Source organism: Lepisma saccharinum, chromosome 3 (assembly GCF_977018435.1).
Source record: "Lepisma saccharinum chromosome 3, izLepSacc3.1, whole genome shotgun sequence".
NCBI classification, from domain to species: domain Eukaryota; kingdom Metazoa; phylum Arthropoda; class Insecta; order Zygentoma; family Lepismatidae; genus Lepisma; species Lepisma saccharinum.
Window position 1 is genome coordinate 41,035,915 of NC_139231.1, and position 25,367 is coordinate 41,061,281.

Here is a 25,367-nt window from a genome sequence, read left to right on the forward strand (position 1 = left end):
GCACTCTACACACTACACACTATCTCTTCCTCGACCCCTTCTCTCTTAGAGCCTTTCAAATCTTTGTTCTGCCCATGCTATCGTATGCCTTTCCTATCTAGAAATGCCATAATCAAATCATTTCTATACTCGTAGTGCCTTTTCTGCATTTGCCTTATGGTAAATATGAGATTTACTGTCGATTTGCCTCTTCTAAATCCATACTGTTCCTCTCTCATGTTCAGTTCAGTTACTTCCCTTATTCTTTTCTCTAATACCAGGTGATCCGTTTGAGATTCAGAAAAGTAAACCTTTATACACAAGAGGTTAATGTACTTATCTGTGAGCAGTTTGTTGTAATATAAGCAGAAAGGATGTAAGTTTAGAATGAGTGGAGGTTTACTGACTTCAGCTGCTGTTGTGCCGTGCCAAAGTATATCACCCTTAATGTTTAGTTTATATATGTATTAACATGTTCATTTTTCATAATTATATAAAATGAACAATTACAATAGCAATATTTATTTGGGAAATTCATTATAATCAGAGACGTCGGAACTTATTTTGGAGTGGGTCAGGTTTTCAAATCCGTCAAACCAGATTTTACAATCTCTTCCCCCATATATATACACATCGTGTTCGGCTTATATGTATAATAAAAGAAGATTTTATAACGTAAAAAGTATTAGTACTAATAAGAAATGGTCGGAACCATTGATAAGAGCAATGTTGGAAATTTTAAATCCACTCATGCGCATGTGCAACGTGGAGATAAGTCGCGTGCCAATGTGCATGCGCAGAAAAGTCACGCCACGCTGTGAAGAGTGAGTCACAATGTGGACGGCTAAGCACAGGGGTACCCACAGGGGGTTTTCATGAAGTGCCTGCATCATGGGAATTTTTTTTTGGGGGGGGGGGACAAAATTTTATACCAATTCTATATATCTTTACACAAAAATGGCGGGGATCGTATCGTTTCATTGACTTGCTATTGATTTTTAGTTTTGGTTATTATGTATAGTTTTTCTACCTACCTGTGGGTGATCACAGTGATAGAGTTGAAATGAAACACCACCTCTTATGCCTTTAGAATCGGTTTGGATGGAGGGGGGGGGGGACTGTGCAGAATAAGGTTCACTAACAATGGCAGTGAGCCTAAAGTATCTAAAGTAAACATACGAGGGCCATTTTTTTTTCAACCTCCGATGGACCATAAACATAAGACAAGTGTAAGTAACAAAATAAATTTATTACCAAAAGTTATGTACATACCTGGTTACTTTTTGACACAATCGTCGGTAAGATACAGGCATTTGTCAAATCCTGGGACGAGCTTTCCGATCCCCTCTGCGAAGAACGTTGCCGCCAGTGATGTGAGATGGGCCTGAACGTTGTTTTGAAGCTCCTCATTGGTGTGGAAGCTTTGGGCTCCTAGCTAGTTCTTCAATGCAGGGAAGAGATGAAAATCACTCAGCGCTGTAACCCAACACCTTCTGGAGCAGTTTAAATGGGAAATTTTTGATCACCCAGCGTATAGCCCCGACTTAACGCCGAGTGATTTTCAAAATGGCCCTCGTATATTGCTTAAATATGTCTGTATTATACAGTGACACAACCACAGGGGGCAGGGGATCATTGCCCCCCAACCTTCAACGGAAGTCAATTCTAGGGGGCAAGGGGGGAGAAACACTGATGGCCAAGAGCACCTGCAGGGGGACACAGAGGAGCAATTACCCCTTCTATTCATTTTGTAAAATCTTCTTGCTTGCTTTGCTTGCATTGTCTGCTTTTCTCGTTTTTGTCAAGTTCAGAGCTGTATCTAGGGGCGGCGGGAGTCGGCCATGGGCACCGAATCATCTAAAGAAAAAGTTTTAAAAGAGAGAGAGAATGCCATGGCATCCTGTGAAATTATTTGCACCCTATTAAATTAATATTGTTTTCAATTGCAAAAGTTGGATCTAAAAATTTTCTTTCTCGCTTCGCTCGCAATCTACTTGTTTTCTGTAATATAATATATTTGTATTGAATAAGCTTTGAATACATACATAATTTAGTGTTAGCTTGTTGCATATGTATTTTCTTATTTTATGTCTCTCCATGTTGCACATGTGTAAAACATACGTTGTACATGAAAGTTACACATGTATCTTCAGATTGCATTTATCATTTATTTTCTGCCATTCAAAAAAAATACAGTTTGTGTGCTTGATTTCCATTATTAGCTAATGTGAAATTGACTGTGTTGAAAAAAATATTTCAAATTGTTTGTTCCAAACAAATGCTTTAGCACAGACTTCTACCCCCTTTTTGCATAATTTTTGAGGATAATAACATCTTTGATACTACTACTAGTAATAATAATAAAGCCATTATTAATGTTATTATTATTATTATTAGTATGTTTATCCTGGTACTTGCCCCCCCCCCTTCCAAGACAAAAAATCGTGGTTGCACCTCTGGTATTATATTTTTTCGCAAATTTTGTCCGACAATAAAATTTGAGTAATTAATTCGGCATAAACAGGGGGGGGGCAAATATTCTACCTATTTGGGGGGAGTGCATCAAGGGCCTTGGGGTGGGATGGCCACCCCTGGCTCAGCAAAATGTTTCCTGTGTGTTGTCGCTTGTGGAATGTAAATCTGTGGTGCGTGTGCAGCGCCTTTTCGTGGTGAGTACAACCTTCCACTGAGGACAGCTGCTCCAAGTTACCTGTCAATTATGAAATGGGACAAACAACTTAGAGAGACTGGAAGTCTACTGTCAAAAGCAAGTAAGCATGCCAAGCGTAAAGTGTCAGAGAAGAATGTTGAACACATTCGAGAGGTGTTCCAAAGAAATCCATGCAAATCCATCAAAAAAGCTAGAGTACAACTTAACATCCCACCAACAACTGTGCATACTGTGCTTCACAAAAGATTGCACCTACGGGCATACAAGATGCAACTCCATCAGAAGATTTTGGCGAATGACAGCAAAGTGAGACAAACGTTTGCTATTGACATGTTAGAAAAGATTGACACTGGCAATGCATTTCTTGAATCTGTTTGTTTTTCAGATGATGCAACATTCCACATATCTGGTAAGGTGAATAGGCACAACTGCCACATCGGGGGGTCACAAAATCCCCGGGTCATCATTGAGTACGAGAGGTATTCGCCTAAATGGAATATTTGGTGTGGTGTTCTCCATAACAAAATCATTGGCCCTTTCTTTTTCTCTAAGCCCACGATCAATGGCAACACTTACCTTGATATGATACAATTGTATGCTGTACCTCAACTCCCTCACAGAACAATTTTCTAGCAACCCCCCCCCCCCACTACGCCAGAGAAATTTGCAATTTTTTGAATGAGCCGTTTCCTGATGAATGGATTGGAAGAGGATCAACTTTTGTTCCGTGACCTCCCAGACAGTGGCATGCCCAAAGGGGGGGAGGGTTGGTGGGGGTTATAACCCCCTCCTTTGGCCCAGTATTCCTAAAAAAAAGAACGTCAAAGGTAGGAAAATATGACAAAATGAGAGCTGACTACCAAGAAAAAGTATACAAAACCCCTCCCTTTCAAAAATCCTGGGCATGCCACTGCTCCCAGATCCCCAGACCTCACTCCACTTGACTTTTTTCTGTGGACCAAGACCAAGTGTACTGTACACCGGTAAGTGATCTTGCAGAATTAAGTAACAGAATTTGTGCTGCAGTGAACAATCTAACACCTACTACAATGCTTCAAAACACATGGAGGGAGGTGGAATACCGACTGGATATTTGTCGTGCCACCGATTGAAGTCATGTTGAGGTTTATGGGACATAACTTTAAAATAAAAAAAATCCCACTTTCTTCCATCTGGATAATGAGTTTCATAAAAAATATCTATAAATTAAGAATTTATGGCCATTTATTTTATTATACATATAAGCCGAACACCCTGTATATATAAAATGTATATCCCCAGTGGCTCATAAGAGGTAAGAGGAGGCTACTATTACAGATTATTTTATTACTTATAATTCCATTAAATGATGCTTAATACAAGAAAACTGAAATATTATGTCTTACAATACGATGATTACTGCAATTTTTCATCCCTGCCTGGGGGTGTAAGGGGTACCTTCCACATAGGCGCCCAAAAGTCAACCTCACTTCCACGTAGTGCACCCTGGACTAAATACTAATGAGGCTCTGGCAACTGGCACTATGGCCAGTATAATTTTGTGTGTTTTGTCCTGTTTTTTGTCCTTGTGTGTGCTGAGTGCCCGTTTACAGCCTCAGCTTTTAACAGAAGTCAGAAGATTTTAAGATTTTTAGTTATGCAATGTTAGAGTTGTTATTTGTAATGGTAAGGGGCTGGCCCCCGTATAATGTGACGGGAGCAAAATAGCCTAAGTGCTGACGCTCCCAAAATTTTAAATTCAAATTCAAAATTCAAAATTCAAATTCATCCCTGCCTGGTACTCGATCTTCGCATGCAGTTACGCATGATGGTATTGAGGCATTTCTTTAATGATTACTAACATAACTGAACACGTGCTACTTTTAAAAGGGGATGAAGTTCATGTGCAAACGTATTGAGAAAATCCGCTTCTGAAACTTTCTGATCGATTTGTTGCGAAGAAAGTTGCCTGTGTTCTCATTTACCATTTCATCATTTTATAAATTGTAAAATAATTTTAACACAAAGTCGCATACTAAAGAAGAATTACATGAATGAAAGAGTTAGAAATAAATAATAGATTTAGTTTATTTTACTTCATTTTTTTGCCATTTTTGGCTAATCGCGAAGGCAGTCGCTGAGATTGAGGCAGTGTGGTATCTTTTATTTTGTAGGCACTATATTTTTAAAATTTTAACATATAAAACATTTCTGCTTCTAAAAAGACATAAAAATATGGCGCAAGATGGTGCAAAAGAAGACTGATTCTTTCACCTTTTTCCAAATCTCAGACTGCTATTCAGAGATTCAGATTAGAAATGAAACTCTCAGTAATTTTAGAGCATTTGCTAGGCTAAAGTGTTCCAACAAAAACTTTCAAACTAAGTGCACGGTTAGAGGGCCGAGGTATCAAATATGGGTCAAGTTGCCACGCCACGCCACACCAACAGATTTAAAATTAAATATTTTGATCTGTAATTATCATAGCAGCTAGGTTCTTGGTATTGCATTTGAATGAAATAAGTCTGAGCTTTACAAGACTGAAGGTGCCAGGGGAGATCGTCCCCCTCTCACCGCCCGAGAGGTGTAAAATATCGATCATGCCTCGACCTTGCCACATAAAACTAAACAATTACTAATCCCAATGTAAAAATAAATCACCTGCTAACATAAGAATAAATGGTGTTCCCTCTCCCAGAGGTCTAAAACTAAGTCATCACTCCCAAACATGATGCATAAAACCAAGTGTAAACTTTTAATAAAAATGTCAAAGGAATAAAAGATCCTCCCTTCCCACGACAGGAGATGGTTCATACACTCCAAAGTTTGCAGCTTTAAAACCCGAAAGGGCAGATGTTATATCGAGATGATACTTGTCTGTCTCTAGTCTCGTATTTTTCTGCTCATTCACAAACGTAAGGAGAGAAGTAAAACGTACCAGTCTTTTGATTCTATATCAGGTGACTAAGTGCGGTGCAGTGATCTTCTGACGCGACTCTGCAGTCAGTGTACTTTCTGAAATGATTTACACATACAATCACGAATACTGCTGGGTTGTAATGATTCCATTGAAAGTCAATGCATTCATTACAACCCACAACTGTCCGTGACTGTACATGTGCACAGTTATATTGCTTCGTGCGAAAGAAATCCACTCATCACTACCGTTTCCAGAGTAAATGCCGAAACATGCCTTCTGCAGTTGTTCTACTCTGAACAATAACTGTGTCGTGTGACCAAGTCTAAATTTGGAAAGGGAATTGAAAATTAGCCTAGACTTGAATTGCCAAGAACTTGCAAGTAGCACCTTTTCTATGGTCGATGACCGTTTTGACAGCAATGGGTCTTTAATGAAAGCTCGTGTTCGGAAAGTGCACCGGAAGATTTAAAGTTAAGCTGTCCTCTGTCCCTCTACCCCAGCGCATTGTTATATGCGAGCTTCAAAGCAAAACTGGAAACAGAAGCAGGGAATTCCTATAGGGATACTTGATTTGCAGAGACCTGACTGCGATGTCACGTGCTTCTTGTTGTTAATGGAAACTTTAGTGTACGTTCACAAATCTAGTGCAAAAATATTTTTCCAAATATTCTTCAAAACCAAGATAAGTTGAAATAGCTGTAGTCTCATTTTTAGGGAGTGACTGGGGTGTGGGGGGTGTGGTGGGAAGGGGAGCAAAAATACAATCTTGCCCCTCCTTTGTGGTTTCTTCACATCAGGCAATAACGAAATCATTTGTAGGTAGAGGAGGAACAACCAATGTTTCTTGGCCATTTTGATTTAATAAAAGTTTACTGCTTGTTATATACATCATATTCAGGGCTGATTGCTTAGTTTTAGACGTCAGAGAGAGGTAACACCATTTATTCTTATGTTCACGTGTGAGTTTTTTTACCTGTGCATATAGCACCATGCCATGAAGACACATTTACGAAATGTGGGGGTAAGACCCACACATTCTTGATCTCGGACATTTTGGAAGTGATTTGATGACCACCATGCTTCAGCCACCTTTACCTCCCAAGGTTTCCCATTCCCATTCATTTGAGGCTGGGTAGGCCCTGGAGATAATTTATGCTGGGAAAAGGCCGGAAGAATTCCCACCTTAGATCACCCACCCCAGGAATTGAACCTGGCTCTCCATGTGACAGTCAGACGCTCTACCAACTAGATCTCCGCGTCCTCTCGCATTCGTCTCTATTTGTTTTCCACCTTGTTGGGAGACCTTGCATCCATGCAATGTAGTTGCACATGGAAAAGAATAGATTTAAAATTAAGCTATTTTCTGCGACCCCTCTCTTCCCATCGAGGTAAGCTGGGTTTATCGTTTCACACCGATCACACCTGTACATACAAAACCTGGTAGATACAAAGGAAAACTGGAAACCGAAGCTGCGAATTCCTAGGGGATAATTTCACCTTATGCTTGATTTGCAGAGACATGGCTGTGATTATCTGCACGTAGATTTTTCTGTCACATACTTCTTACTGGTATCTAAAACTTGAGTCCACGTTCATTTAACATGTGCAAAAATATTTTTCCATTTTTTTCAAAACGAAACATAAGTTGGAAAAAATAGTGCCTCATTTTTAGCACGCGACTGGGGACTATCTTGCCCCCCCCTTGTTGATAAGTGGGGGCAAGTCCCCCCCCTGGTTCTGACGTCCCTGATTATAATATACACTGTAGTACCATGCAAGTAATATTCATGCAAATGAACCTGTCAACTGAATATTTTTGAACCACTGAGAACTTCACATTGGTATTTTCATGGGATTTCTACACCAGAGAAAATTGCCTATTGTGATATATTGACTTTATTATTAAAAACTATAGCCCAAACAGAGTTGACTTCTCTTTTTACAATAATTCCGTGCATATTTAGCTAAAAATTATTTTATTCGCCTCTGGATTTCAGTGATTCACTGACCCAATTCAAAGAATGTGTCACCAAAATCAATAGGCGAATAAAGTAATATTTTGCAAAAGACACATGGAATTTTTACATATTTGTGTATTCAAAATTATTTCGGTTTCCTTGATGCCATGGTGGTAATTCTGTCACCTTGTAGTCAAGGGCACATGGTCTGGATGCCCATTATATATTTTCCCCCATAAAGTTGACTTAAAACTTTAATTAATTCAATTTGTAATCATAAATCATTATATATGTAGGATATTTGACAAATTTTCATGTATTTTCTAGGATTCTGTTCTTTCCCTCGACCAAAGCCTATAACCAGAATGGAGTGTTGCTGCACTATGGGTGTAGCCTGGGGTATTAGGTGCGAAGTGTGCCCTCGAGAAGGAACAGGTAAATGTTTTGTTGCTCTGCAATTTTTGGGTTCATTATAGGAGTAGACAGATTAATTAAATCAGTACACTATTGAAACAGTCAATATAAGCATATTGGTGTATCAGTTTCATATTACCAATATGATTTCTGATAATGTAGTGAATATAAAAATGTAATTCATATACCTTACTTTCATAAAACAAAACAAATTCTTTTTCAAACCTATCCAGTCACCTGTACCATACATGAACTGAGAGGGTGAATTTAACCCTGTAGGTTCTTCATGGAATATTTGCCATTTAATACTTTATGAGTAAAATCTTTGTTATTAGTCGAGGTGAAGCACATATTTTTTGGTAAATAAAAAAGCAAAATTTCGGTTTGGAAACAGTCAATAGCGTGTTCAAAAGCAGTAAATAAATTAAAATTTCGGAGTTGTAGTGGTGAAAAATCGGATCATACGATATATAAAATGACATTCTGGTTTTAAAATTATGAACATAATCCTGAATTTGATTTAAAAGCTGTATTTATTACACAATTTTTTTGGTAAATAAAAAAGCAAAATTTTGGTATGGAAACAGTCAATAGCGTGTTCAAAAGCAGTAAAGAAATTAAAATTTTGGAGTTACGAGGTGTGGCTAGAAAAAAACCGGATTGGTGTTGCTGTTGACAAATGGCAAGCGCGTCAAGGTCAAGCGGTGCATGAGTGTATAACGTGATATCCTGCCTATCGACTGTGTGATTTCTCAGGGTGTGCGGCGCTCAGTTCAGCTGTAGCTTGTCGACGAAGTAAACCGTACATCTGTGCTCCGTCGGAAAAATGTTAAGTGTGAAAGTGGAACAGCTAATCAATTTGAAGTTTCTTATGAAACTTGGAAAATCTGCCACAGAAACTTATGGTCTGTTGATGGAAGTATTCGGAGATGAGTGTTTATCATGCACGCAAGTGTTTGAGTCGTTTCAAAGGTTTAAAGAGGGACGAGAAGTGATTGCGGACTACTCGCAGCCTGGACAGCCTTGCACGTCGAAAACGGAATCAAACATTGCAAATGTCGGTGAATTGATTCGAGAGGATTGTCGCTTGAGTATTCGAGCTATTGCAAAACAACCAACATTAAGGTGCTGACGACCCTTCGTGAGCAAGTAAGAAGATGTTGACCTGATTTGTGGAAAAGCAAGTCATGGATTCTTCATCAGGACAATGCTCCTGTCCATATGGCATTGTCAGTCAAGGCTTTTTTGGCCAAGCATGGGATCCCAGTGTTAGAACATCCACCCTATCCACCGGGTATCACTCCGTGCGATTTTTTCTTATTCCCAAAGGTCATATCAGCACTGAAAAAAAACAGATTTACGACTGTAGAACCTGTGAAAACAAAAGCGACGGAAGTCATGAACATGGTTTCAGAAAATGATTTCCAGCACTGCTTCCAGAAATGGAAGATTCATATGGAGCGGTGTATCGATAGTTCAGGGGTGTACTTTGAAGGAGATAATGTTCGTATTGTACAAAATTACCAATAAAAGATTTTGTAGCAAAAGTCCGTTTTTTTTCTAGCCACACCTCGTATAGTGGTGAAAAATCAGATCAAGCGATATATAAAATGACATTCTGGTTTTAAAATTATGAAAATAATCCTAAATTTGATTTAAAAGCTGTATTTATTACACAAACTAAACGTCTCCCTTCTAATGCACATTTTTGTAGTTACCAGAGAATTAAATTTATTCCTGTACAAAGAGGTCCATTTTTGCTTCTCAAATATTTACAACAGAATTAATCAAGTTTCCATGAATTTCATAACTCGCAGGATAATTCAAACTTTAGAAAGTGTTGCGTCAGGAAGTAAACTCTAAATTTCGTGTACAAGAGTTTGTTTCGCACTTTGCAGTTCATTTCGTGACAAAACAGGGTAGGAAATTGCACCTTACACCTTTCAGAACTATGAAAAATTAACATTACAATGTGTTACTTCACATTTTGTGTTTTCATCAAAAACTAAATATGCATGTCTCTAGTTATTAGTATTAATAACTTTCATACCAGTATCTGCAAACAATGTCACATTGGTCAATTATTTTTAAAAAATGATACCGTCCTTTTTAAAATATTTAAAAACAAATAGTAATTTGCAAAAAATTGTCGTTGGAAACAACTTGCTTTAATTTATGCCCTCCAACCATAAAAGACAAGATTAGCTCCAGAAGACAAAACAATATGCAAAAGTAAAAGCAGATAAGAGACATGTGTAAACAATGTTGTGTTTTTTAGGTCAGTAATTCGTTTGTGTGGTTGCTTTGTTTATTATTGCTTGTTATGTTGGGTTTGGAATTTGTTATGGCTATGGATATTACAAATTGTAACATCCCCTCTAACTATATTTTGCCAGCGACATTACTGTGTGAAACTTAAATGTTGTTTCAGGAACAGGAACCTATCTGATGGCATAGTCTCAAATTGCTGCCTTGTCATTAAGAGGTCCCGCATTCAATCCCCAATGGAGGCTCATTACACACTAGTTCAGATCCTATTTTAAACTGTAGCTCCAGTCCGATTAGCCTACCTGTGCATAAAATGGGCAAACTTTGTTTCAGATGCAAACCATTTTCACAGAACCCAATTCCCATATCCATTCCACTTGTAGCCCTTGTCTCATTGTCTTACTATTATGATAAAGACTAACATTAACTTAACAATGTACTTTATTGTACAACACGAAGTATAACAAGAACTCAAGAAGTTACAAGCAACAATCTTGGTTACAAGGACCGTTCACTGTCGGCTATATTACCGTTAATAGTGGTGCCAGTTCCCTCTGTCTGAAGGCACTGTTCAGTCCACATATATTACAGCCCTCATTCCTATTTGTTGCTGGATTCATCCAGTTAGTGCATGCACACTTGCCTCAGTGGTAGCGACTAATGCAGACATGAATATTTTTACTGTTACTGATAAAATACTGATGTGAAATTTACTCTCTTATGAAACCTTTGTACTAGACTTGTAGTTAAATATTCATAAAAATAACACCACAATGGCAGAACTGTGTGTTCAATTACTGGCTATGTGTAGAAATATTGGATTTGTTTATAGCCAGTAATAGAATATACTGATGTGCCTTTATTGGTGTATACACTACATCCATTTATTCAACTCCATCCTAGCATTTTTACAAACAGGTGCATTGCAGACTCTTTCTTGTGTGCAAATCAGTTTTGGTATCAAACTATTTGGATTGAACATTTATTGTTATTATTTTAGCAGAATTTGAGAAGCTCTGTCCTGGAGGTCCTGGTAGGGGTGGAACAGGAGAGGATTTGAACGAGTGTGAAACGATGCCAGAGATATGTGAAGGTGGAGACTGTGTCAATACAGATGGTTCATTTCGTTGTGAGTGCCCCACAGGGTATGTCCTCGATGGTTCTGGGAAGAAGTGCATAGGTATGTATACCAACAGATCCAAATGAGTAATAGCTATGAATTAAGATACTAAATAAAAAATGTGCCTGTTTTAAGAATTCAAACTCACGTTTTTCATAGTTTATGTTGACAACTGTTCATTTTCATCTTCCTGTGAACAGAAGAGTTATGTGTATTATTATTATTATTATCAGTGACGTGGGGTGCTAAATCGGGTGACCTGCACTTGCCCCCTCCCCTCCCTTACCTGTCATAATATAATACAGTAGACCAAGTAAAATTCAACCCTTGTTGAAATGAACCAAATAAACATACGAAACATATGTTACAAATTGTCAGAAGTGACATACATGCAGCATGTTAAAATTGTGACACTACCAATGTTAAAGCAAATATGATATAATGTAAAGAAAACATTAAAAACAAAATTGTTCATGCACAACAAAGGAAAAATTAATAAAGGCAATTTATGAGTGATCATAGAAAAACAATGTTTTGTCGAAACCTGTTTCATCTCTCTATTTGTAGATTAAGTTGACTTTTTTTTTTTTTTTTGGTAGAGTTGAGCTTTGTATTTCAAACATCCTCAATGCAATAATGGCAATCAGATGGCCGAGTTTTTTCATGACGTCTGCTAGATTTGTAGAAATTGTGACAAAACCCAAACTGTTCCAAACTCGGGAACAATCAAGGACAACAATAATTTGCCACTGGAAGAGTATCCAGTTAATCATTTTACAGAGTTGTAGTAACTTATTTGAAAATGCCTTGTGTATGATTTCGTTTTAGTTTCTAATTAGGTTAGGATAGGTGTTGGTTTGCTGTCTTTTCTGTAAAGTTCAATGAACTAAAAGCTTTCGTCTTTCGGCCAGTCGATCATACAACATTCACTACCCTACGCTCGCAACATTCACTTTCTTGTCCTGCGCTGCGCTTGTCTTGCTGGTGGAACAGGTAGATGTGAGCTGTTCCCTCGGAAGCTATTTCGCAGTGTTTAGCCAAGGCATTTAGGAGACGCTTAGACTGTAGAAGATTTTTCCAGTTCGTTATGACTGGCAGATGCAATTTTGCAAGGAAATTAGAAAACTATAGACTTACTACACTCAAAACTATCACTACGATGCAATTAAACTTTAGCACATAGCAAAAATTCAAGGAGAACGAATTCGCTATGTGTCTTGTAGGGAACAGCTAGAGAGTTCAGCTTCCATCCGTGGTGGGAGGTGGGACCATGAGGATCGTTTACCTACACACGTGGTCGGAAATACTCAGCGTCTAGACAGCAGAGGGTGGGACGACGAGGGTAGGTGAAGTAAACAAACGTCCAGTCACGGTGAAAGTTTTTCTTCGGCATGTTGATTTCGGAAGAAGGAAGTGTTCTTATTATGTTATTATAGATAGTTTAAATAGATAAAAAGGGTGAGAAGTAGAAGGAAAGAGCCTGTTCCCTCTGTTCCATGGAGGGACCACAACTGATTACACAGGGCCGCAAATTAAATTCAATTTAATGTTGTTTTTTGTTTAATAGGTGAACTTTATTATTTGTGCCATGCTGATCACGAATATGAAATTTGTTTTTCTCTATCACGCAAGGCTTCTTACAAATCAAATTTCAAAATGTGGGCTTTGTCCAATATTGCATACTGTTTTATTATAATTTTTCTTTTCTTCAATCAGAATAAGTAGCTTATCACACTAAACACATCAACATGTTTATTTTAAAATGAATATAGACAGACACAAAGGACCCATATAATATAGAAAACGACATATAGCAGTATATAATATAAACACAAGAAAATCATTACACAATACATATTTTTCAGTTCTGTTTAGCACGCTTTCTTCTGTAAGCTTTCCTAACTTTCTTGTGATTTTCTTCTGGCATTTCTCTGTACAATGCCCAACAGTAGTCAGCCATCATGCATCCAATGTCCTTGATACCTTTTCTACATATCCCTCATGTCTTGATGGAACCGTTCACCTTGTTCCTCACTTAATTCACTGAGATTTTGTGGAAAGTTATCAAGGTGTGAATGCAAAAAATGTAATTTGAGATTCATGTTGCAACCCAGCTCTTGAAATTTAAGTAACATATTCTCAACAACTTCTCTGTAATCAGGACTTTTGTGGTTCCCCAAGAAGTTCAACACTACACTTTTAAATGCTATCCAAGCATCTCTTTCAGCTACAGTCATTGTTTCCTCGAAGTCTTTATCATTCATTAATTTCCTAATGTCTGGTCCAACAAAAACACCTTCTTTCACTTTGCCGTACGACAGGGATGGAAATTTGTTGCATATGAACTAGAAACATTGTCCTTCCTTGTTAAGTGCCTTCACAAATTGTTTAATCAGCCCTAATTTGATATGAAGAGGAGGAAGTACACATATCATATCATCACTCATCCCCATCTTCGCAAATTAGCCAAAAGTGGCACAAGAAGCAAAGTAAAATAAATCAAATGAAATCAAAATCAAATTAACTTAAGGAGATGGAAAATGTCTAGATAGCTAAAATAATAATACACTGGTGAGTCAACAATAGTCTTTCATTGTGGAAATGAAAACTAAGTTCTTGTTGAATTAATGATGCATGTCTGCTACATTTTTGAATAGCTATAAGAAAAGTAAATAAAGAAATACAATGAAACTAAGATCTGTAATTTAAAGACAAGCTCACCAAGTTTTTATAGATAAAAAAAAGTTTCTACAGTAAGTCTGTATATAAAAATTCATAAAATCAATACAGGTCCACATGTGCCTCTTTTGTTGATCAGACTCCTTTCAGTGTTCTCAAAAATCTGGGATATAACAGAAGCAACTTTATCCTCTATGCACACACAAAGTTCTTGGAGGCCATGGATTGATGTCAGTATAAACCTTATCCTTGACATACTCCCATATGAGGAGGACATGGGTTCGATTCTTGTGTCCAGGTAATGTCTCACTTGAAAGCTGCAATGTGGATGAGCATCATCAAATTGGAAAATCACTGCAAATTATTGAAGCACATGCAGATACAAATTTCCTGTGATCGTCAGTTCCTAGCAGAAAAAGAGGCCAATGGTAAATGCACTTCTCATGGACAGAAACTGTTTCTTCCATACCTTGATGGTCTCATGTGATGGAGTGTTCTTCCTAGACACACAACAAAAGTCACCACTGCACTTGCACTACAGAATTCATCTCAGAATAACACCACGTGACTTGCTTATGCTCCCTCTTAAGCAGATGCCCTTTTGACTAGGTAATTGCACTGTAGCTGCCATGAAATTCATCCATGTATCAAGCATTTCTAAGAAAAATCTCACAGTCCGTCGTACTCATCCAACACACAATGCTTAGTGAATTGTGGCAACAATTTAAAATGTATCAGTCTGAATCCAAATACCCTGTATTTGGTGAGATTTTATTTTATTTTAATAATACAGTTATGGCTGATATGATTAAGAAAGAGTCATGATGATGCAATAAATTTCTACTGAACTCGAATCGTGGTGCAACAATCCATTGAGAGCCAAGGCCTGCTAAGCAGGTGATACATCGTTAGTGCATCATTTCCCATCCTTGCTGTTTTCTAGCTTTAATAAGGGACTCTTTTAAATGTATCTATAAGAATTAAAGAATGACTGGCAGAATCTATGATTCAGCCAAAATTAAACAAGTATAATAGTAATTTTTTTTAAAAAAATAATTTAAAAAAGGCCAAATCATGACAAACATTTTTATTTATTGCAGATGACAATGAATGTGTTGCAGGAAGTGTTTGTGGAAATGGAACATGCTCTAACGTTGTAGGGAGCTTTGAATGCGCTTGCAATGAAGGTTATGCACCAGGACCTATGCAGGTAGGAGAGAGAATTTGAAATGTAACATACACATAAGATGTTTGCAATGTGATATGTAGTCCATAAAGTTCTAAGTACATGCATGTGTTCAACAAATTATAAATTTGTTCATTTATCACACATGATTTTTCCTGGAATAGTTCCAAATACAGTATATTCTTTACCAAAATTACAGTTGAAGTTTTGTTTTTTATGTTATTTTATGCATTTCATTATGGTTTATTTATTTTTATTTTGAATGTGAATGCTTACATTATAGATCTGTGAAGATGTTAACGAATGCCAGGAAATGGGGAATCAATGTGCATTCCGCTGCCACAATGTCCCTGGGTCTTTCCGGTGCATTTGCCCTTACGGGTATGCACTAGCCCCTGATGGTAGGCACTGTCAAGGCAAGTTGTTGATTTTCTCTTAATTTAGATTTGGTTGCTTCATTTTATTTTGGTTTAATTCATCCTTACATTATTTTTTACTCTGGTCTACAGCTAAGAGGAGAAATTGTGTATTTAATATCTTATGAAAACAAATTCAGAATAATAATATCTTTCTGAAAAGTTATGTGAAAATTGTGGCTCAACGAGGGATCAAACCTGCATGTTTGGCATTCCATGCCAGCGCTCTACCACTGAACTACAAGCCAGCCACTGACCTTGCATCTCAAGAGATCTCAATTGTTGGGATGCCAGAGGTTGGCTTGATAGCTCAATGGTAGAGCATTGGGACAGAATGCCAAAGGTGCAGGTTCGATTCCAGGTTGAGGCCTAATTTTCGTATAACTTTTCAGTAAGTTATTACATATCTTCTGTGTGTTGTAAGTTATTTCATGTAGCTAGTACAGTTCAAAACATAGTTTATACATGTGACACTGTGCATCTTCCATATATAGGATGTTCATAAAGTCTTTTATCAGTTTTTTCAACATAGAGAGCACAATGTTTATGATCAATTGATTTTTCTTTTGTTTGTTTGTTTTTAGCAGAATGCTAAGTAAGTGTCCAAGCTTACACTCAAATTACCTTTTGGTGTTTCATGTAATCTCAACGATGTAATTCATTTATTTTAGAAATGGGTACACCAACAAGAATTAATATATCTCTTAGTTTACTGAAACCAAATTGGCTTCAGATGTTGTGAAGCTATACAACAAAGTATAGAAAACCTACAGTATATTCACCAGTGGCATAAGAAATTTTATAGGAGCAGGATGAGTGCTGGATAAAGAGGGTAGTTGTTGACCAAAAACATCAGATTAAACTATCAATCCCTTGGCAGAATTGTAGTACAACAGTTGCAAGACTTTTGGTTGTCCTACCATTTAGCAGAAAGATGCACACTTACTGGGGACTGTACATGCATGAGTTTGTACATTAATCATTCCCTGACTGGTGGATTGGAAGAGAATGTTCATATTCCTAATCCCTTTGCCATCCTTTAAACGCTCGTGTAAGCTGGGCCTGATTCTGCAGTAAAGCATCAATCCCCAAGCTGTCTCAGCATTAAATTTGAAATTGTATACTGCTTCAAATAGTTTTGTATCTCAGAAACTAAAAATGGTAGAGTCACAAATGTAACCTTGTTTTGTTCAGTATATATCAGGGTATAATGTCATACATTTTGGAAATCTGTGCATTTACTCACTAAATATATTCTTTTACAGTAAAGAAAAAGGGTATAATGTCATGCTAATAAAAATAATAAATGTTACAAAATATGCCCTCTTGGCATAATAAGAGGTTATGTCAAACGATGCCATGTGTCATACAAAGTATGGAACATCAACGACCTTATAACAGGGATTCAGGGTGCATTTTCCATAATTTGTGATGATCAGTTGCACTGAACATGCTTGAAACTTGAGTATTGGCTTGACGTGTTATGGACAACAAGTGGCATTCTATAAAGGTGTGGTGGTTCAAAGGTTTATCTATTAATATGCATTTTCCACACTTTTGTCATGTTCATATTTCATATTTTTCTTATTTAGTGCTACTTTCCTTTTACATTTGGTTAATCCTGATGAGGATGAATAGTGATTTGATGAAGGGAGACTCGCAAAGAAACACTCATACCCATGCCAGGACTTAAACCTCAGACCATTGATGGTGGGATTGAGAGTCCAACCTCTACATGCTCGGCCACCAAGGCAACATTTGTCAAATAGATAAGAGACTTTACACACATCCTGTACAGTTCCGTACTATCACTTCAGATTTTAAAATTATAAACACTGAATATTTTGAAATTGCTTTCTTTTGCAGATGTGGACGAGTGTGTGACGCCAGCAAACAATTGCAAGCACATGTGTAAGAACCTGATAGGTACGTTCATGTGCATCTGCCCGGAAGGCTACCAGCAGGTAGGAATCTCAGACGATTGCAGAGACGTCAACGAGTGTGCTGTGAATCCAAACATTTGCAGGAATGGACACTGTGTGAATACCAGAGGAAGTTACCGCTGTGACTGCTATGATGGCTTTGAAGTTAGTGGAGATGGAAAACAATGCATAGGTAATGTCTGTATTATGAAGGATGTTCTTATAGAATTGAATCAGATATATGAAATTTAATGTTATATTAAGAAGCACCAGTTTGATAGATGTTTGGCAATCTCCTCAAATCTTGCATTCAGTTACAGATTAAAGAGATTTGTGACCTATCATGAATGCAAGGTGCTTGCATACAGAGTACAGTAATCTTAAAATTGTCAGAGAAACTTATGGTTGGGTTGCAAATATTGAATTTTGTTGAATCTTTACTGTAATGAGCCTCAGTGATCCAGCTGATAGGGCATCTGGCTGCCACTTGGGAGAGACAGGATCAATTCCCAGGATTGGTGAACTCAGGTGGGAATTTTTCAGATATGTACCAGCACAAAGTTGCTCTGTTGTTCACCCAGCCTCTAATTAATTAGTGTGGAGGGCTAAAGGTGTGGTGTCCTACCTCCATGTCTGTTCATGGCATGATGCAATGGACATTACTTTTCTATTCTAAAAATTGAACTGTGGCTGCTCAGTTAATGCACAAATGAAAAGGCAAAAAGCATAACAATCAAAATGAGAGCAGCCTATTGTTGAACCTCACCTCAGCAGTGATTTATCCACACACATCCAACATTCACCAAACACCCATCCAAATTTTCCTCAAAAACCCCTCTAAATTTTTTCCCAAAAGCCCAATGTGGCCACATTGTGCTACGATGCCAGGCATCCCGGATTCGAATCCTGGCCTGGGCATGGATGTTTGTGAGTGGCCATTCATCAATTTCATCAAATCATCACTTATCTCCATCTTCGAAAATTAGCCAAAAGTGGCACAAACACCAAAGTAATATATAGCGAATCAATCAATCAAACCCAATGTGACCCTAAATTTACCTTTACACACTATAGAGTCCCACATTTGACCTCTCGCGTGCTCATAATCGTTCAAGCTCCTCACCTTCAAGTGTGCATGCTGGAGCATACTGTATTTGTAATGGAATGATTGGCAGGTGTTATCACCATGCGCAATGTTGAAGCTGGTAACACTGTTAAGCCTTGTTTTCATGTTAATAAAGCATAAAATGCTGACAAGGCAAAATTTATTGTATAAAAAATATTCAGTAAAAACATAATGTTTCCACCCTCTAATTTATTGTGAATCTTCATCTGAAGAAGACCCTATTAGAGGGTGGAAACGTTACTTTTACAGAGCCTAATAAGCAACACTGTCAACATAAAATCATCCATGCATGGAAGAAAACTATGGAAAGGATAATCATATTATGTGAAATAAACAGTAATAACATACAATCGAACATTTTAATGTGACAATAACTATAGAATTATACATATGAAATATCCACCTAGGTACTTTCAGCCTACAATCATACAGGGTGGTGCAAAAGTCAGTTTACCCAAAAAGCACATTGATAATACACTCCGCGGCAAAAAAAGAATCTCCCCCTAGTGATAAAATCTAATACTTTCTTTCAAGCAGTATGTTTTATTTTTTTTGTAAATATTTTGACAATTGTACATACTGAACGTAATTTTAACATTTTCTGATAACTTACTCTAACAATGAAGGTAATAATGAAGAAATCAACAATCAAAGCGGTTAGTTAATTAAATTGTTATGCTTTATGGCCTTTTTTGCCTTCCACTATTGTTGTTACCTTTGTTTGGTCTGATGTATAGTTCAACTGTTACATTTGTTTAGGGATTGGTTTCATAACCTTGCTGAAAGGTTTCTTGATCAGAAGTCTTCCTTCTTGCTCACATAAAGTACAGTAAATCGAAATGGGTAGAAAGCAGGGTGTTACAGATCTTAGTCCAAGAAAGAAATTGCACAAAGACTTTATATTCATCCAAAAACTGTCACAAATATTGTTCGGTGGAATACAGAGACTGGAAGTACAGACCTTAGAAAAGGCAGTGGAAGGAAACGAGTTACAGCACACAGGGATGAAGGAAAATTGAAACGTCTAGCAAAAACTGACAAGCTTTCTCGTAGACTGTCTACCCGCCGATTAGCTGACATTTGGAGCGGTGAATTCGAGAAAAAGGTATTGGAACGAACAATGAGAAGAAGGTGTGAAGAGTGTGAGCAAGAAGGAAGACTTCTAATCAAGAAACCTTTCAGCGAGGTTATGAAACCAATCCCTAAACAAATGTAACAATTGAACTATACATCAGACCAAACAAAAGTAACTAAACAATAGCAGAAGGCAATAAAGCTTAACAATTTAATCAACTAACTGCTTTCTTTGTTGATTTCTTCATTATTACCTTCATTGTTAGAGTAAGTAAAATATCAGAGAAATGTTAAAATTATGTACAGTATGTAAAATTGTCAAAATAATTACAAAAAAAAATGCTGGAAAGAAAATATTAGATTTTAACACTAGGGGGCGATTTTTTTTTGCTGCGGAGTGTAGTATTAAGATAGTGTATGTGCTTCTTGTGCTAAGTAATATTTTTTAGGTATACGGTTGGTAACATTGTCATGTGACACTGGCAACAGTGCACTCGTTATTCTTTTGTCGACAGTTGAGTCTCTTGTTTGTTGTTTGATGACACATTTGAAGAGTGGATGCTGTGGTATCATTGATTGGCCTGCACGTTCTTGTGTTTTGACGCCATTCGATTTTGCTTTGTGGGGAATTGTTAAGCTTAACACATTCGGAACTGGCCTCATAATACAGCATTTTTACCTCTGGACTGCGGTTTTTGGTTGGTTTTCAAAAAATCATAGAAAAAATATTTTTAATTTGTTTTTATTTACCACACATTTCTTGAATCTACAAAACTTCCTCTTTTCAATGAACAAAAATTTGTTAAATTTTCTTTTCATTTTCAGACATTTTTGAATATTTTTTCAGCAATGTTTTGTGAAAAAAAAAGCACAACATTGTAACAAATGTTAATATAAAGATATTTTAAGTTCGTAATCTGGAAATTTCAATAATTAACTACCAGTTGGTTCTGCGTCATCTGTAAAAATTAAACAAATAAATAAATAAAATAAACAAATACAATAAATATTCATTTGACATACACTATACAAAATAATAAGTGGAAAAACTAAAAATACATCAGTGCATGTAGGAGAATCAAGCAAGAGGCAAGATGAATAGACCCAAAAAAATTACCTCTTCTCACTTCATTCATAAAATACTAGAGTTTGCAACACTGTTTATATTGTCAACAATTAATTATTACAAATATAACGTACCTTCCAAATCTTCAAATTCATCTGCATCATCAAAATCGTCGCTAAATTCTAACTCTGAGGTGGAATCCTCATGCAGAATTTTCGCTATGCAGTGTGGATCTAACGATGCCATTCTAAACAATTCAACGTACATCAACCCGACAACAAACAGTCGCAGGTGCGAGATAAAAATAGTCACCTAGCAGTCGGAATTTCAACAGATTGGCTTGAATGAACACGCACATGATACGAAGTACAAACATAGCCCGTAGTTCAATCGGCAAAGTGATTGCATACTGCAGGATGGGCTATGCCCGTCGTTCGTCCACATTGACTTTAAGTGCACTGCAGGCTATGCTCATCGTGAGACCCCAATGTGTTAAGGATATGGTATACTCATCATTCTCGCAGATTTGGATACACTGAAAGACTCAATTATCAATGCGTTCATGTCATCAACAATGATACAAGTTTACTGCATCGTATTTGTAATTCTGTTGTTGATTGTTGCACACAATGTATTGCAAACAATGGAGGACACTTTGAACAAAACCACTGAAACTGGAATTTTGTGTATCTACTTGTATTTTGTATGTATACTTGAATTTGTGTCTGGGTAGGGTGACCAGACACATACATTCAAAAAGGAGGACAGGGCATTGTGAAAAAGGAGGATACAGACATAAAAAAGAGAACACTGAAAAAAATTCCTGCACATTTGCCATCACCATTAATTTCATAATATATAAAATGTGCTTCTTCCAACATACAACAACAATCTATTCCAGCCCTGGTACCCTATTTTTCCAAAACAATATTGTTCCTGTTTATAGTACTTCTTCTCCTTTGTATAGACTACTGCAACTGTAGGTTGGAATTGATTTTCTGTGGGGTGATATACCCAACTGAAATTCGCTCCTATCAACTGTAACTTCTGGATCCGACACTGTTTTCCAGTTCTGGGATTCGAACCAGAGACCTTTTGCATCTTAATGCTGTGTGCTAACCACTCTGCCATGGAGTCTGGCACTTTGGTATTTCATAAATGTAAATATTACTTCATAATCAAATTTCTCATTACCCATTACTGTGTTGCGTATGGACTCGAAAAGGAACTGCAGTCTGGGACGCGTTGAAGGCTCATTTGGACAAAATGATAGTGGTTGAGCTCCAAGGTGCTCAGTGAGCATTGCTAGACTACTTATCATGCCTCAAGTGATGTACTTTACATGTAAAATAACACCTGGTTGATTGTTATGGGTGGAAGCATTTTTCCAAAAAAAGGAGGACATTTACCGATTCTTAAAAAATCTGCCCGGATGCCGGACAGACACCTAAAAAGGAGGACATGTCAGGATAAAAGAGGACGTCTGGTCACCCTATGTATGGGTAAACTGACTTTTGCGCCACCTGGTATATTTCATTTTAATATATCACTGTGTATTGGTACAATAGACTAGAATACATTTTAACATGAAGGTAATGACTATGTTCACTTAAGTTTCAATTTTACTGCATCTTACAGTCTTACAGACAAATGGCAGTTATATGTGTACTACCTGGCTTTGAGTGTATGCCATTTGTTTTGACTGGTTTAGCATTATTCACTCATGATATCATGGCAAGTGAAGAGCTTTTAATTCTATATGCTATCTAGCATCATCTATGCAAACTATTTGACACTCGAGCAAAATCCTCTCTCTGCAGTGCTCTATTACACACCCTGAAAATAGAGTTAACACCCCTCTCATGAAAAATTCTGGATAAACTCTTGCCTAATAAAGAGACTGTTATTATTGAAATAAAGTTTAGAAATGTTTGAGTGAGATTCAAAATTTTCTCACAGTTTTGCATGTATTTTCAATAATATGAAGTTGCTTGCATCCAGACAGGCGAGCTGGTTTCTGCTTCCGTCAGCTGATCGGGGGAGCTTGTACAACACACACGGATGGTTTGATGCAGGTGACGAAAGCAGATTGCTGCTGCACCATGGGGGCTGCCTGGGGACCACTGTGTGAGATATGCCCTGTGTCAGGGTCAGACGAGTACAAGGACCTGTGCCTAGAATCAGGATACTCAGTCGAAGGCCATGGTAAGTGGATTTGTGTGTTTATTTAGTGTAATTGCATGTAATATGAAGTAAGCTATGCCATGAGAAAGAGTTATTTTGTACAATGGATATGTTGCTGAATTTTGTAGTAACCATTTTTTAGGGAAATGATGTTAGACACTCCTTCGTAAAATTCATGTCTTGCTTTTTTTAGATATTGATGAATGTCACACTATACCTGACCTTTGTCGAAATGGCCGCTGCATAAATACATTAGGATCTTATAGATGCATCTGCAACAAAGGGTATGCTCCAGATCATAGTGGTACTCGTTGCGTAGGTAAGTTTTTATTTTCATCTCTTTGTTTATTAGCTATATCAATTATGCCCATAAAAATGACAATTTTTAGAAAAATTAAAAAAAGTAAACTCAATTATTATGGCGATTCATGCTTTGGGAAAAGAAAGATGTGATAGCAAATTAATATAATGAAACGAAGTGCTCACTTACCCACAAAACTGTTTTTTGTGATGTTCTGTTAACTTCTGTGGCCACCATCATAAAAACAATTTTTGTTGATACGTGAGTGCTTCATTTCAGTATATTATTCCGGTGATATTATGAACTTTAATTAACATATACAGTGTGTGTAATCTAAAGGTATCCAAAAATAACAAATCATAATGATAGAATATCTCCAAGAATTGTTGTCACACTTATGAGGTCACTGGTGCAGGTATGTCACCAGCAGTCACACATGTGTGGAAAGAACAGTACATGAACAGCCTCGGTTGAGATGTGGATGACACAGAAGAAGGCTCAGTGCATTCTGTTTTGTTCTCTGCTCTCTCGTGGCAAACATGAAGGGAGTGGAATGTGGATCCTCCCAAATCCAAATCCATTCTTCAGTGGGACAAGGCTCAAAGAGAGAAAGCAAGTTTAGTTTCCTAACTTACGAAACACACAAAAACATAATGCGAGTGATGAGACTGTAGATTGTGTGTCAGAGTCATCCTCTAGAAGCCCTCGTAAGTCAATTAGACAACCTGGTAATGAATTACAGATTCCTCGTTAAACAGTTCACAACATTGTGAACAAACGTCTTTGTTTGTGTGTATATAAAATTAACTTCTTGACCAGATTTAGCCAGCTGATCATTCCATCAGAGCTGATTTTGCTCTTGAGATATTGAGGCATATCAATGACAGTCACAATTATCTTGAGCTGATGATGTGAGCAATGAAGAAAGCTTTCACCCATATGGGAAAGTTAGCAGACACAATTGCCACATGTGGTGGCCTGAGAATCCTCACCAAGTGATCGAACATGGAAGGGATACACCAAAAGTCATTGTCTGGTTAAGAATTAACAAAAATTCACATTGGTCCATTTTTTTCAGTGAGTCTGCAGTGACAGGACATGCTCATCTTGATATGCCGCAGAACTTTGCTTGTTCACAGATTTCACCAGACTTTACGTTTCAGCAATATGGTGCTCCACCACTCTTTCAAGTTTCCAACCAACAGTTTTCCTGATTGTTGGATTGGAAAAGGAGGCCCAACTGCCTGGTCACTTAGATCTCTGATTTGACTCCATTGGATCTTTTTTTACATGGGGCTTCATTAAAAACTGTGTGCAGTTTGGACCATTTGAAAGAGTATATTGTTGAAGAAGTGTTCTCGTAATGCCTCGGATTCTGGAAAATATGAGATAGTTCGAGTATCGTTTTGACATCTGTCTAGCTACAAAAGGTCCCTACATTGAACTTCATTGACCTCCATCAAAACTTGGTAAGTTACCCTGTATAACTTTTAGCCCAGGTACCCTGTAAACTTAATGTTAATTCTGTGGTATAACTATAATAAATTCTTTACATTTTAATGCTTTACACCCCATGTAAATGTCCAAATGTACAGCCAATGCCTCTCGTCAAAATGATGATGCATATTTGAAGCATCAAAATGTCGAGAATATATTAAAAGTTATACCAAGTCTTTACATTATGCTCATATGTAAATTAAAGTTCATAATATGAACATTGTGCAAACATGGACAATGACAAAAAATTCCTGTCTTGATTGTAACTCAGATGTACAGTCAATTTTCATAATGATCTCCTACCTTAAAACATCTGTCTTATTCAAATTAAAATGGTTATTAGAATGTTTAACTCTAATGCTAATTTATGATATAAATTACATATAAGTTAACACCCCTCTCATGAAAAATTCTGTATAAACTCTTGCCTAATAAAGAGACTGTTATTATTGCAATAAAGTTTAGAAATGTTTGAGTGAGATTCAAAATTTCCTCACAGTTTTGCATGTATTTTCAATAATATGAAGTTGCTTGCAACCAGCCAGGCGAGCTGGTTTCTGCTTCCGTCAGCTGGTAATTTTACCAGTCTGATATTTCTATAAATTGC

At 37.2% G+C, this 25,367-nt stretch overlaps 1 protein-coding gene across 1 annotated transcript in view; it reads left to right on the forward strand.

The window, feature by feature from the left end:
• LOC145984988 (fibrillin-2-like) overlaps window positions 1-25,367 on the forward strand; it is a 327,365-nt gene that overhangs the window by 272,773 nt on the left and 29,225 nt on the right. Inside the window, exons 39-45 of the mRNA XM_083118469.1 lie at window positions 7,835-7,942; window positions 11,190-11,369; window positions 15,089-15,198; window positions 15,458-15,590; window positions 17,457-17,705; window positions 22,780-22,983; window positions 23,156-23,281. Coding sequence (XP_082974595.1) covers window positions 7,835-7,942; window positions 11,190-11,369; window positions 15,089-15,198; window positions 15,458-15,590; window positions 17,457-17,705; window positions 22,780-22,983; window positions 23,156-23,281 — 1,110 coding nt within the window. The remainder of the gene's footprint in view (window positions 1-7,834; window positions 7,943-11,189; window positions 11,370-15,088; window positions 15,199-15,457; window positions 15,591-17,456; window positions 17,706-22,779; window positions 22,984-23,155; window positions 23,282-25,367) is intronic.